Below are 13,206 nucleotides of genomic sequence, written 5' to 3'. Positions count from 1 at the left end.
GTCATGCAAATAAATGTTGTTTCTCGATCTGTATCGATTCATGTTCTCCTTTGTTTTTGTGAGAATGAAGTTGAAGCAGTGAAGCATTAATAGGCTGTTGTTGTTTTCATACCACAGGCAAAGATGCTTCCTCAATTCAGAGCCAATTAGCCTGTGGCAGTTGTTTGCAGCAAAACTGCCATATTTGATTTTGTTTCAGTCATATTGGAGATGGCAACAGTACATAAATATAAATATGAAATATGGATTCTCTTCAGATTAAACAAATACTAATAAAAACAAATGAAAACAAAAGTTTTGTTTCTTTCTGTTTTGAGTAAATTCTGTCATCATTTACTCACTCTTGTGCTGTTGTTTTTTTCTTCAGTGGAAGGAGATATTTAGCAGAATGTTCAAGCAGTTATTTTGTACACTACAGTTCAAAAGTTTGAAGTGGGTAAAAAAAAAAAAGGATTTAAAGGGGGGGTGAAATGCTATTTCATGCATACTGAGTTTTTTACACTGTTAAAGAGTTGGATTCCCATGCTAAACATGGACAAAGTTTCAAAAATTAAGTTGTACGTTTGAAGGAGTATTTCTGTGCCAAAAATACTCCTTCCGGTTTGTCACAAGTTTCGGAAAGTTTTTTTCGAGTATGGGCATGTGTGACGTCAGATGGGGCGGAATTTCCTTATATGGGTCCTAAGGGCACTTCTATCGGAAGAGCGCGGGCGCGCGCGCACCCGTAGACCAGAGCAAGAGAGCGAAACCATCAAAGCGCTGTGCTCGCTGCTAGTGCATTTCGACGATGATTGTTTTATAAACAAGGCCCAGTTCGACACCGGATTTGCAGATCATCTAATGCTTAAGGATGGAGCAGTCCCAACGATAAAGGTTAACGGTCGTGCGTTGGAACCGTGAGTAAAACTGCTTCAAATGTCTGTGTGTTGTTAGCTATCGGCGCGTAAGCACAGCCCACACGGCACGCCTCCAGCCGCTCGTTTTTTTCCGGAAATTCTCGGTAAAGCCTATCTTTCTTTTATAAATATAATAAAACTAAAGTCTTTTTGGAGATATGAAGTATGCAATACTACTCTATAGGTACTCAAGATTAACATGAGATTGACTGAAACTGAGTGTTTCACCCCCCCTTTAAAAGGAATTTAAATAAAAAAATAAAAAATATAAATTAATACTTTTTTTCAGCAAGAACGCATTAAATTGATCAAAAGTGACAATAAAGACATTTTAAAGTAATGATGCTGAAAATTCTGGAAATTAATCACACAAATAAATTACAATTTAATATATATATCAAAATAGAAAACAGTAACTTAAAATTATAATAATAATACTTACAATTATAATAAACATTATTTCTGTTTTTATTGTATTTTTGATCAACTAAACGCAGCGTTGACAAGCATAAGTCAAATTTAAATGTGCTCACTTAAGCACATCTCCTTTCGTGTTCGACCAAAGAAAATCTTATGCGCTTGGAATGACATGGATAAACGATGACAGAATTGTAAGCGATTACTCAAAGTTATAAAAGTACTCACGCTGTCCAGGTAACATTAGTGGGTTCTGGGTTGGCGTCAGCCTCGCAGATCAAAACGGCATCAGTTCGACCCATATACCAGTTATTATCATATCCTTCTATTCTCACAGTGGGTGGGTCTAGAAAGAACGTGAGAAAAGAGAGAAAGACATTCATCTGAAAATCCTGCATTGAAAAAGCAGTTGAAAGGCTGGTTATCTGCCGTTCAGGGGTGTGAAGGGAAGATACAGGCTTGCTGAAGTTGGCACTGCCCTATACACTCTTAAGGGCTTTGACATGCTAGAGAAATGCAGAATGAAAGTGCAAGAGGTGAGGATGTTCCAACAGGAGCATTTATAAAAAGAAATGGCGAAGTTGCAAATCTGTGACATCCTCAAACATTCCCCCTCAGCTTTGCAAACACAGACACCTCAAACACTCTGTAAATAGCTTTCATGAAAAAAAAAAAATGCGAACAATGTGTTGAGGCAGAGGCGAAGATGCTTAAATGCATTTTTTGATGAAAAGGAGGCCGGGTGAGGGAGAAAAGGTGTTATGAGCGAATGATACGGGACGGATTATGAGTTCATGTGTGTGTCACTGAGAACGCACTTCTTTAAAGGATTAGTTTGGCCAGAAATGAAAATTCTGTCCTCGTTTACTAACTTTCGTGTCGTTCCAAAACCATTTGACGTTCTTTCTTCCGTGAAACACAAAAAGAGAAGTTTTGAATAATCTGTTGGTTGGCTTTTCTTTTCAGATCCAATGAACGGGAACCAAAGCTTTCAAGCTTTAAAAAGGACACAAAAAGCACTATGACTTTTATGAAAGTCTTCTGAAGTCATACGATACCCTATGTGTGAGGAACAGACCACAATTTAAGTTTTGTGTGTATTGATAATCTTCCCCCTCCAGTTAGCCATTAACTGCTGTGACAGGAGTCAGTGAGCTCAAGAACCGAATAAATTTGATACACAAATGAATCATTCAGATTCCTGACACAATGTTGTTACAATATATTGTATGGGTAAGCCTTGATTTGTAAACTGGATCAGATTTTTTTTAGAAAAGATCAGATTCATAAACTGAATGGTTCATTGTTACATAATATCTTATGAAATTCTCTCATTTTATAGTGAACTTAACAGCCCCACTCATTTTCAAGACATTGAAAAGCCAGGAAATTCTTCAGAAAGTCTTTCTTTGTGTTCCACAGAGGAAAGAAAGTCATATGGATATAGTGAGCAAATAATGAGAGAATTTTTATTTCGGTTGAACTACTTCTTGTAGTGTGTATGTGTGAATCTTACACTCCACCACCAGCTTCAAGTGGAAGGTTTTCGGTTCGTTCTGCGTCTTCTGATTCACCAAGCAGGTGATATCCTTTCCGTTTTCAGCAGGTGTCGGGATCATCCGATACTCGCTCTTCACGGTCACTGTGCCGTCCATCTCGGGCACTGAAGTGTGGTTATAGCGGCCAGCGATAGCTGTAATCCAGGAGATTGTTGCCTCTGGTTTCCCTTGGGCTGCCTCACATCTTGCCACGACAACCTCAGAAGAGCCGGCTTGCACTGGGATGGCGGTAGCTGAGTTTTTGGGTTTAGCTGATGGAGAGAAAAAAAGATTTAAAAATGAGGTTACAAGTTACAGCATGAATTTGCTTTTCAATAGCCTTTTTTTTAATCAAGTGGCACTTGAGCTAAACAAAAAAAATGCAGCAAAGCAACACAGTACTCAGACATGTCACTGACTCTTATTAATGGGATAATGTACAGTCAGCCAGTCATTTTCAAAAATAAATGTCAACAGGGTGTTTCAAACATTCAGACCTTATTACACAGCTACTTGCCAAATAAAAAACCTGAAATATTGATTGATTACATGAGTAGAAAGAGCGCAGAGTGATACAAGAGACATGAAATTAGCACAGTTATGTAGGAAATTGGATGCCTGGGACAATCTAGGACGGTCAATTATAGAGGTCATTATACAAAAATACTTTAATCACAGAACTAAGTGGAATCAAGCATATCAGAGAACTGTGTAATAAAGACTGATAGGGGTTTTTCGGCGCCTGATTCTGACATCAATGTGCTCAAATATTAAAGATAAACGGAGGCAATCAAATGTAAAACTGCTTGTTTGATTATTATTATCAATGTTTGTTTGATTATTTATTTATTCATCATTTAATGAAAGCAAAGGAGACACTTGCTGAAATCAAATTATGCTGAAATTGAATTTTGTCTTAAATCACTAAAATTATTATAAAATATAATTAATCGAATTGATCGAACTAAATAATTCTATGTGGCAATTTGCATGTTTTTAAAATACCATACCATACCCTCTTCTTCCGCTTATCCGCGGCCGGGTGTTTTTAAAATGTTTTAATTAAAAAGCATATGTATGCAAATATTGATTTTTATTATAAATTGAAACGTGTGTATATAATATTAGCAACAAGACAATTTTGAGATTATTTACTTAACATGTAATGAAAGTATTTACTGCAATACTGCAACATTTTTTACACAGTTTTTTCTTAATCTACTAAAATTAAAATTTAATGAAACCAATTGGGACACAAAATAGCTGAAGTTAAATTAAATAATCACTCTGTGAAATTATACATGATTTTAAAATGTTATAATTTTAAATACTGACCTTTATTATTTTTATCATTGCATATACGATCATCTTACATACATACACACATATACACATATATACATATATATATATATATATATATATATATATATATATATATATATACACACACACACACATATACATTTGTTTTTTTATTTATTAAAATGTATGAATGTTTGCCGGCTCCGCCTCCTTCTTCCCATAACAACATGCCTTGTTACAGTATGTATGTATGTGTGTATATGTATATGTATGTGTATATATATATATATATATATATATATATGTATATGTATGTGTGTATAATATATATATATATATATATATATATATATATATATATATATATATATATATATATATATATATATATATATATATATATATATATATATATATAAATAATACACACACACAGACATATACATATATATATATATATATATATATATATATATATATATATATATATATATATATATATATATATATATATATAACATACATTCATGCATACATTCATGCATTCATACATCCATACAGTATGTGTGTAAGATGATATAAGATTATTATTTCAAATTAGCCGAGCACATTTAAAAGCAAGTGGTTAACAACAATACAAGATGCACGCTGAGTTAATGTTCTACTTGGTTTACCCAGGGGTAAACAGTGAAAGACAAACAGAGCGAGACGCTTGAACACAGCCAACATGGATAAACGAGCAGCCCTGATTCATACCATCACTCTGTCTCTGATGATAGCATTAGCTTAGTCATTCAAATGATGAATCAGGCTAATGGGTGACATTAGTGTTAAAGCAGACAGCAGAAATGCTCCTGTGAGCAAAGCTAATGTTAGTTAGCACGACTCCTAACTACACCCAGAGTAGCTAAAGATTCAGCAGTCGAAGCATCAAACTTGAGGTATGTTGTTTAATGAACATTTAAAACATATTTGATAGAATTTTGTTGGCAATATAAAATTAGAAAACATTGTAAATACTGCTTTTATTTTAATGCACTAATTATTTCGCCATTAAGTTTCTAATTTCACACTCCCTGCTCATGTCAAGACTCGAGAGTATGAGAGCAGGGCTTCTTTAAAAGCATCTCTGATTTTAACCAAAAGGCCAAAAATAGCGACTGGAGAGTTTGATTCATTTTTATGAATCAGTTCTTTTGAACCATATCACATCAAAATACTATGTTTGTGTCATCATTTGACACGGAACTTTTTTTTTTTTTTAAATGGTTAAATTGTTATACTTGAATCTGTCTTGTTTGCAGGAGGCATTGAAGCAGGCCTATAAATAAACACAAGTGAGTTACTTACCCAGCATGATAAGAGTGGTCGTTCCCTGCTCGTTTCCGCTGGGGTAAGTCGCGTACTCGCAGATGTACCTGCCAGCATCAGACATCCTCAGTTTGTCGATCCTAATGGATGGGTTCTCCAGGGAGCTTTGTGTGAACTGAACTCGACCTACAAAATCTTTATTAGGGAAACTGGCTCCATATATGGGGTGGAATACAGCAATGTTGTGCCTGTCACCCTCAACACGCTCAAACATCCACGAAACCTACGAAACAGCAAGAAATAGGGAATTAATCCTCGCATGGCATTGCTTTAACATACAGCATGCTGCCAGCCATCTGCTTGTTGTTTAAACTTCGGATTAACCATATGGATGGCGATAACATTGGACAATTACTGGGCCTGTGCTTAACTATCACAATATCTTACATTTGTTCAACACGTACAGGTGTTTCACTGATTGCCAATAATTAATATTCATGTATGCACTGAATAACGTTGTTGTGAATTCTGCATATTTAAATATGCACCAATGTATTATCAAGCAGGCAGACATAGATGTTATCGAAAAAAGCGATGATGGCTTCTGATAACCTTGAAAGTTTAGAATGATGCTATCATTCTTTCTGTATAAAATGTATAATCTTATAGCTATTCTGGCAAATTAAAAGCCTAATAAATTATTTGTGCAATTTTCTCAAGAAAACCTGCTAGTTATCAAACTATTGAATGAAATTCTCTTATGCTCAACAAGGCTGCCTTTATTTGATCAAAAATACAGTAAAGCAATAATGTTAATGATTTAAAACAATATAATTTATTCCTGTGATCAAAGCTGAATTTTCAGCATTACTCCAGTCTTCAGTGTCACATGATCCTTCAGAAATCATTCTAATATGCTGATTTGCTGCTCAAGAAACATTTCTTATTATTATTAGTATGTGCTGCTTATTATTTTGTATCTTGTGGGTACATTTTTAGGTCCCCATGAGAAAAACAGTATACAAATTATACAAAATGATTTTTTTTAAATGCAAACATGAAGAAAGTTTTCAGTGAGGGTTGCGTTTAGGCGTAGAGAGTTATGGTTAGGGGATAGAATATACAGTTTGTACAGTATAAAAATCATTGTGTCTATGGATAGTCCCCATAAAACATGGAAACCCAACATAGTGTGTGTACTGTATATATTTGTGTAAAATATGATTATTCAGGATAATAAATAAAACAAAAAAAACAGTCATCTCAATGGCAAAAAGTATCCCAATTTACCTGAATTCACCATATATGGCAGGAGCCTCAAATATAAAAATTTTGACACTTTGAACTAATCAAACTTATCTTGTCTCACCTGTGTGAGTTTGGTGCTTCCGCTGTTGGTGAACTCACAGCGCAGATTGACAGATCCATTTGGACTCGAAGTGACCTCATATTCTACTCGAACACGCTGACTCCAGACCACTGCAAAATAAGAAAGAGCGAAACATTAGAACTTTCCAGTATCATAGCCTATATTAAAATGATGAAAATTAAACCCAGACATCAGGCTAATACGAAACACACCAAAGTGACTGTTATATTCCTGGGCCTGAGCTTCCTCCGGGAAAAAGTGCAGTCTTAGACTGATTGGAGCTCAGTGGCTTCACATCTATCTATTGAATGTGCAGACTGTCTCAGCATGAGACTTATCCTGCTTTGATTGCCCATAATTAAAGAAAAAGAAAAACTTGAGCTATCTCATCATCACAGCATCAATCTACACAATCACGAATATGGATCAGAGCTCGGTTGAACAAATGCATCTGGATGAAAACAACTATAAAAGTCAACTGAAACGTTTTACTTCTATAATGCAACGCATTCCCAAGTGAAAAGGAAATATTCAATAAAGAAAAAGTAAGGTTGCGCTTGATTTTATACATAAATAACATGATTGGATTCCATGGATGTTAACAGGTCTTCATGGAACCATTGAAGTCAATAAAGAACCTTTATTTTTAAGAGGAAATTAACTCTTTCCCCACCTTTTTTTTTTTTTAGTTGTCAGTCAGAACATGCAATATAATCAAAAACCAAACAGAGCCTCTGCTTAAAAAAAAACATTTTATTCTAGCTTCATGCATTCTTTTTTTATCAACACTTGAATGTGAGTATGTTTCATAAAAAAATTGTTGTCAAAGACTATGCCTGGATCAGATTTAGAATCATTATTAACACACAGATGAAGTAGGTCACTTCCATAAGCACCCCCAAAGCTACACAGTCCTATACCTCGTCCTGTGTCGACATTACATTCGGTAATGCAAGGCAATTTTGATTTATATGCTGTTTAATGTTTGATGATCGCGTTAGCTTACATGTGTGCAAGCAATGCTTCTATTGCTTGTTTCTGCTTCTTCACCTGTGTTTTGATCTGGAGATTCTGTACTCTTTCAGAAGATGCGTAATAGCGCCCATTGTGTCATAAATGGCGTAATATTCCGTAAAGGGTGGAAAAGCATTGTGTCATAATTGACAGAAAATATCGTCAATGGTGGAGAATTGTTGTGTCATAAATGACGTAATATTCCGTAAATTGTGGAAAAGCAGTGTGTCATAAATGACAGAAAATTCCGTCAATGGCAAAGAAAAAGTTAATAAAGTAAAGGTTGTTTGATCCAGGTTCACTTTAAAGTTTTTACACATATATATATACATGTGTATATATATATATATATATATATATATATATATATATATATATATATATATATATATATATATATATATATATATATATATATATATATATATATATACACACACCCATAGCAATCTTTCTAATTTTTTCAGGGGGGGAAACAATTTAGATCTTAATTATATGTTCAAAGGCCTCATATTAATATGAACAGAATTTTAATTGTTTTTTTGCTTGTGCGCAATATAATTAGTCTTAACTTTCTCAGCATCACTGACTAACACATCTCTCTCAGCAAATAACAGATGGATTCTGCAAAAGGAAAATTACATTACACACTTGACTTGTAAGTAATTAAGTGCGCAAATAATTAAAAATCATCATTAAAATGACGTTTATGCTGCTTTTAAAACAATTTTGCCCTTCAACATAACAGTCAAGTGATCAAAACTTTATAGTGGGAGGCTAAAGCCTATAAAAGAAAATTATTGCACATTTATAGTGCAATAAAAACAAACCTGTGATTCTAGAACCCGATACGAGTTGTTCTGCAGTCTGCATCACACTGATGGTAAACTGACACTGCATTGCAGTCCCAGCCATAGCACTTTTAAAATTGCTTTCCTTCTGCATTTGAACATTTTGACCCGGTGGCCATGATGCCAGACGGTGATCTTTGTGTCGGCACAGCATTCACTTATGGAAGATTGCAAAGTTCAACTTTTTCAAAACTCACTCGCTTTCTCTTTGCTTTCACGTTTTCTCACCCGGCCGTACACAAAGGCAGGTTAAAATAAACAACCCGTGTTTTGACTCGGGTAGTCCGCCGACTCCAGCGAGCTCCTGTGGAGACAGAAGCGAGAGACCTCCAGCTCAGAGCTCTAGGAGTCAAAGGCCAGCGAACAGCATGAGAGCTGCTCCATATATACTGATGGAATAAGGAATGGCTCAGTGCTCACAAACACACACACATTCACAAGCAGCTGCATTTGACAATCTACAGAAACATCAGCACACTCAAACACTCTAAAGACAGACCTCAGATTGCATGTACACCGGAGAGGATTAAATAAATCTCAAATACAGGGTTGCGGCCACATAAAATGATACATAAACAGAGCTTGACTGTCATAGACACGCACACTTTCAAATGCAAAAGCATTCTCCTCTTATGCTATAACCCTTTCGCCACATTGAAAAGATCCACCTCGGTTTATGTTCCACAAAGGCATTCAATCGATATGACCTCAGGTTCGCAAACCTCCTATAAATCAGATCTGTTACCTAACACTGACTGAAAGGTATACGACACACTTACAGACGATGCCAAATACTTGTACTGTACTGTAATGTGTCTGTATTAAAAACCCTTAGGCTCAATGACTTAAGCTTGATTTCATCCATGATTATGTCAAAACACAATTTATATTGCAAATACGCCACAAGGGGTGCTAAAGCATCCGTTAGTCAATGAAAAAAACTAAAGAAGACATCTTCGTCTATGGTCAGTTTTTCCTTTCAAGTCAAGTACTGCCATTGCAGTGCAACAGTTTGAAGAAACCTTTGCTGAACAGCTTTAAGTTAGTTACATTGCCATGTTTATCTAGCTGATTTACCTGAATAGCATTGAATAAATGTGGTTTAATGGCACAGACACTCGAAGGAAATTCCATATACGCACCATTAAGCATTCTAATGATGTTTATATCCGTCACAATAACGCATATTAGACCAGTTACAAACTTAACACAAAAGACAACTATGCAGAAAAACAGCCATAAAGCAGTGTTTGTTAATGTCCACTATAGCACCCCTTGTGGAAAGGCTGAGAATGCAATGCAGTGCCACATTTGAAGAACACACAATGTACAAAATCGAGCTTGCACGACTAAAAGTAGTTGCACACATGTACTTGTGTAGATTATGTTTCGGGCCATGGTACATACAACGACAATGCACGGCACATTTATATTGCTGCAAATAATTTCTATTTCAAATAAATGTAAACTTTGTTCGTCAAAGAACATTTTTAAATAATAAGAAACGTTTCTTGAGCAGAAAATCAGCATATTAGAATGATTTCTGGAGGATCATGTGACACTGAAGACTGGAGTAATGAAAAAAAAAAGCTTCTATACTGGCATCTATGGGTCAATGAAGAACCTTTAACACCCATGGAACCTTTCAATTGAACAAACAGTTCTTTAGAGTGAAAAAAGGTTCTTTATATTATTAAAATGGTTCTTTTAAGAGCTGATGACGGAAAGATTCTTTGGGGAGCCAAAAATGTTTCTTCAGTAGCATTGCTGCAAAAAAAAACACACAAAATAACTTTTGGAACCTTTATTTTAAGGATGTGTATATTTTTTTGTTGTAATAATATTTCACAATATTACTATTTTTACTGTGAGCATAAGAGACTTTCGTTCAAAAATATTTGAAAAAAATCTTACTGACCCCAAACATCTGAACAGCTTTGGTAGTGTATGTAAATGTTTTCGTATACTGTAGTTGTTCAACACAATTTATGTCTCTTGACAGTTTCTATATACAGACATTATAAAGATTTATATGGATTTTTTAATGGACGGTATTAAATAATATCTTCTGTCATAGAAGCCAATTTCCCTTTAGCTGTTTTTTTTATGTACAACTAATTTTATATACATTCATTTTCATCCAAAAATGTTCATTCTCATTACAAGAACTGCTGCTGCTGCTGCTTTATCGCTATTTGTATTTGACAAATAATCTTTGGCTACTGCATTTGTTCTGGGTATTTACATTTAAGTTCCAATTAACATGCCATTCATACAAGGATGTATGCGAAGGCATGCACATATCAGTGTGCTCAGTGCATGCCCGTATCCAGGGCTCTCATGTCAAGAAGTGTGTGTTTTCATTATGCGAGGAGCTGCGTGTGACTCAATGTAGCAGAATTCCCCCTGAAGGTACACAATGGCCTGTCAGACCAGCTCTGTGGTATAAGAAACAGAAACACAAAGCATTTATTCACTCACCTCGCTCCCTTTACCTCTCTCTCTCGCTCGGCTCCGCTCCTCTTTTGTTTCCTTCTATCTTTGGCTCATAACTCTATTTCCCTCTCTCCCTCTTCCTCCATACACATCAACAAATGAGTCATCGGGTGGAATGTAGTTGTACGATGTTTTAGTCATTCGTTTTTCATAGGGTCAATGAAAGAACGCCATGCGTTCAAAAAGAAGGAAAAAATGAGAACAATAAAGTAAAGAACCAACATGGATCAAATATCTGTCTCATTTGCATGCATACCCAGCATGCTTCACTCCCTCCCTTTGTGTTCAAGTGTTTCTGTTCATATTCCTGTACTGATCTACTATTTGCACTGGTTTTAATACCTCTGAAACAGTCGGGGTGTCTGTGCACTGCTGATACGCTTTACTTAAGGATGACAAACGAACCAAAGTAGGGCCGCAACAGGCTCTTCAATAAAACACTAACACATTTAAGGGGCAGAAGCAATTTACAAAAAGCACATACGCTTGCTTTATGAACTCAATGCAAAGCTCATCGGTGCTTATGTTAAATAACGCGTGAAATTCACCTCAGAGTCATTAATATATTCATACATATGCACCACAGGGATGACTCTGCCCTAGGGCGTTACCTATTTGCACACTAACTAGCATAAATGTTTAATTTTAGGTATATATTTAGGTGTAACTTTAAAGGATTAGTTCCCCCAGTCTTTCTGTCACTATTTACTCGCCCTAAAACCATTCCGTACAACTTTCTTTCCTCCGTGGAGGATTTGATCAATCTTAAATTGTAACTGCACCATAAAAAAGCAACTTTTATACAGCAAAAATAATCATTAAACTGTCCATATGACTCATGCATTATATTTCAAGTTTTCTGAAGCCATTCAGTGTTCACTGTTCATGAATTCACAAAAGGGTAGCAACGTCCAGTTTGTAGCAAATCGGTTTTTTGACCAGAGCTGGCGCCAGTGAGGCTCTGAAGAGTCCGAAGAAACGAAAGGGGTCGATGATGTAACGCAAAGTGTCCCCGCTAGAAAAGCATGTGTGGCCCAAACAAACCTGTCTAGAACTATTAGACTAGAAGCTACTGAGCAAATACAGATGGCAGATCATTGAATAATATCCTAGATAAAAAGGAAAATTGCCTAGGCCAACATCTTCGAAAATTCGACTCATCGATATCAATGAAGCGGGAAGTTTGTGTCAAATGTGCCAATCAAAATGTGACTTTGTTAAACAGACTGGCCTTAAAGGGGGGGTGAAATGCTCATTTTCACTCAATCTCCTGTTAATCTTGAGTACCTATAGAGTAATATTGCATCCTTCATATCTCCAAAAAGTCTTTTGTTTTATTATATTAATCAAAGAAAGATAGGGTGTACCGAGTCTTTCCGGAAAAAAACGAGCGGCTGGGGGCGGGCCGTGTGGGCGAAGCTTAGCTGTGCTAACGCACCGAGCTAGTGACAACACACAGAGACATTATTTGTTCAACAGTTACTCACCGTCCGGTTCCAATGCACGACCGCGAACCTTTATCATTGCGACTGCTCGATCCTTAAGCATTAGACGATCTGGGCTTTGTTTATAAAACAATCATCGTCGAAATGCAGGGAACAAACAGCTACACAACTCCGTTTATGCTCAGGAAAACAAACTCCATCCACGGGTTCCTTAACGCTGGGTTCTTTGGGAATCTGTGCAGGGTTGTCTTGCCCTGGCAACCAAAAACACACTTCTTTGGTGACATTGACTTCCCAAAAGCCGGGCAGGGCGCTTTGATGGCGAACTGCTTTCACTCTCTTGCTCTGGTCTAAGAGTGCGCGCGCGGCCGCGATCTTACCGGAGAAGTGCCCTTAGGACCCATATAAGGAAATTCCGCCCTATCTTACGTAAGACAGAGCCATACTCGAAAAAAACTTTCCGAAACTTGTGACAAACCGGAAGGAGTATTTTTGGAACAAAAATACTCCTTCAAACGTACAACTTAGTTTTTGAAACTTTGTCCATGTTTAGCATGGGAATCC

General features: G+C 36.2%; 1 protein-coding gene across 3 annotated transcripts in view; it reads right to left on the bottom strand.

The window, feature by feature from the left end:
- pvrl2l (PVR cell adhesion molecule related 2 like) overlaps positions 1-13,206 on the bottom strand; it is a 151,207-nt gene that overhangs the window by 75,156 nt on the left and 62,845 nt on the right. For all 3 annotated transcript variants that reach the window (XM_079878607.1, XM_079878605.1, XM_079878606.1), the window contains exons 2-5: positions 6,837-6,946; positions 5,507-5,750; positions 2,830-3,123; positions 1,542-1,659 (exon numbers count right to left, since the gene is read on the bottom strand). In XM_079878607.1, coding sequence (XP_079734733.1) covers positions 1,542-1,659; positions 2,830-3,123; positions 5,507-5,750; positions 6,837-6,946 — 766 coding nt within the window. The remainder of the gene's footprint in view (positions 1-1,541; positions 1,660-2,829; positions 3,124-5,506; positions 5,751-6,836; positions 6,947-13,206) is intronic.

Source organism: Squalius cephalus (assembly GCF_949319135.1).
Source record: "Squalius cephalus genome assembly, chromosome: 8".
NCBI lineage: Eukaryota > Metazoa > Chordata > Actinopteri > Cypriniformes > Leuciscidae > Squalius > Squalius cephalus.
Note: the sequence above shows the minus strand (reverse complement) of the source record. Positions and strands in the feature narration are given on the sequence as shown.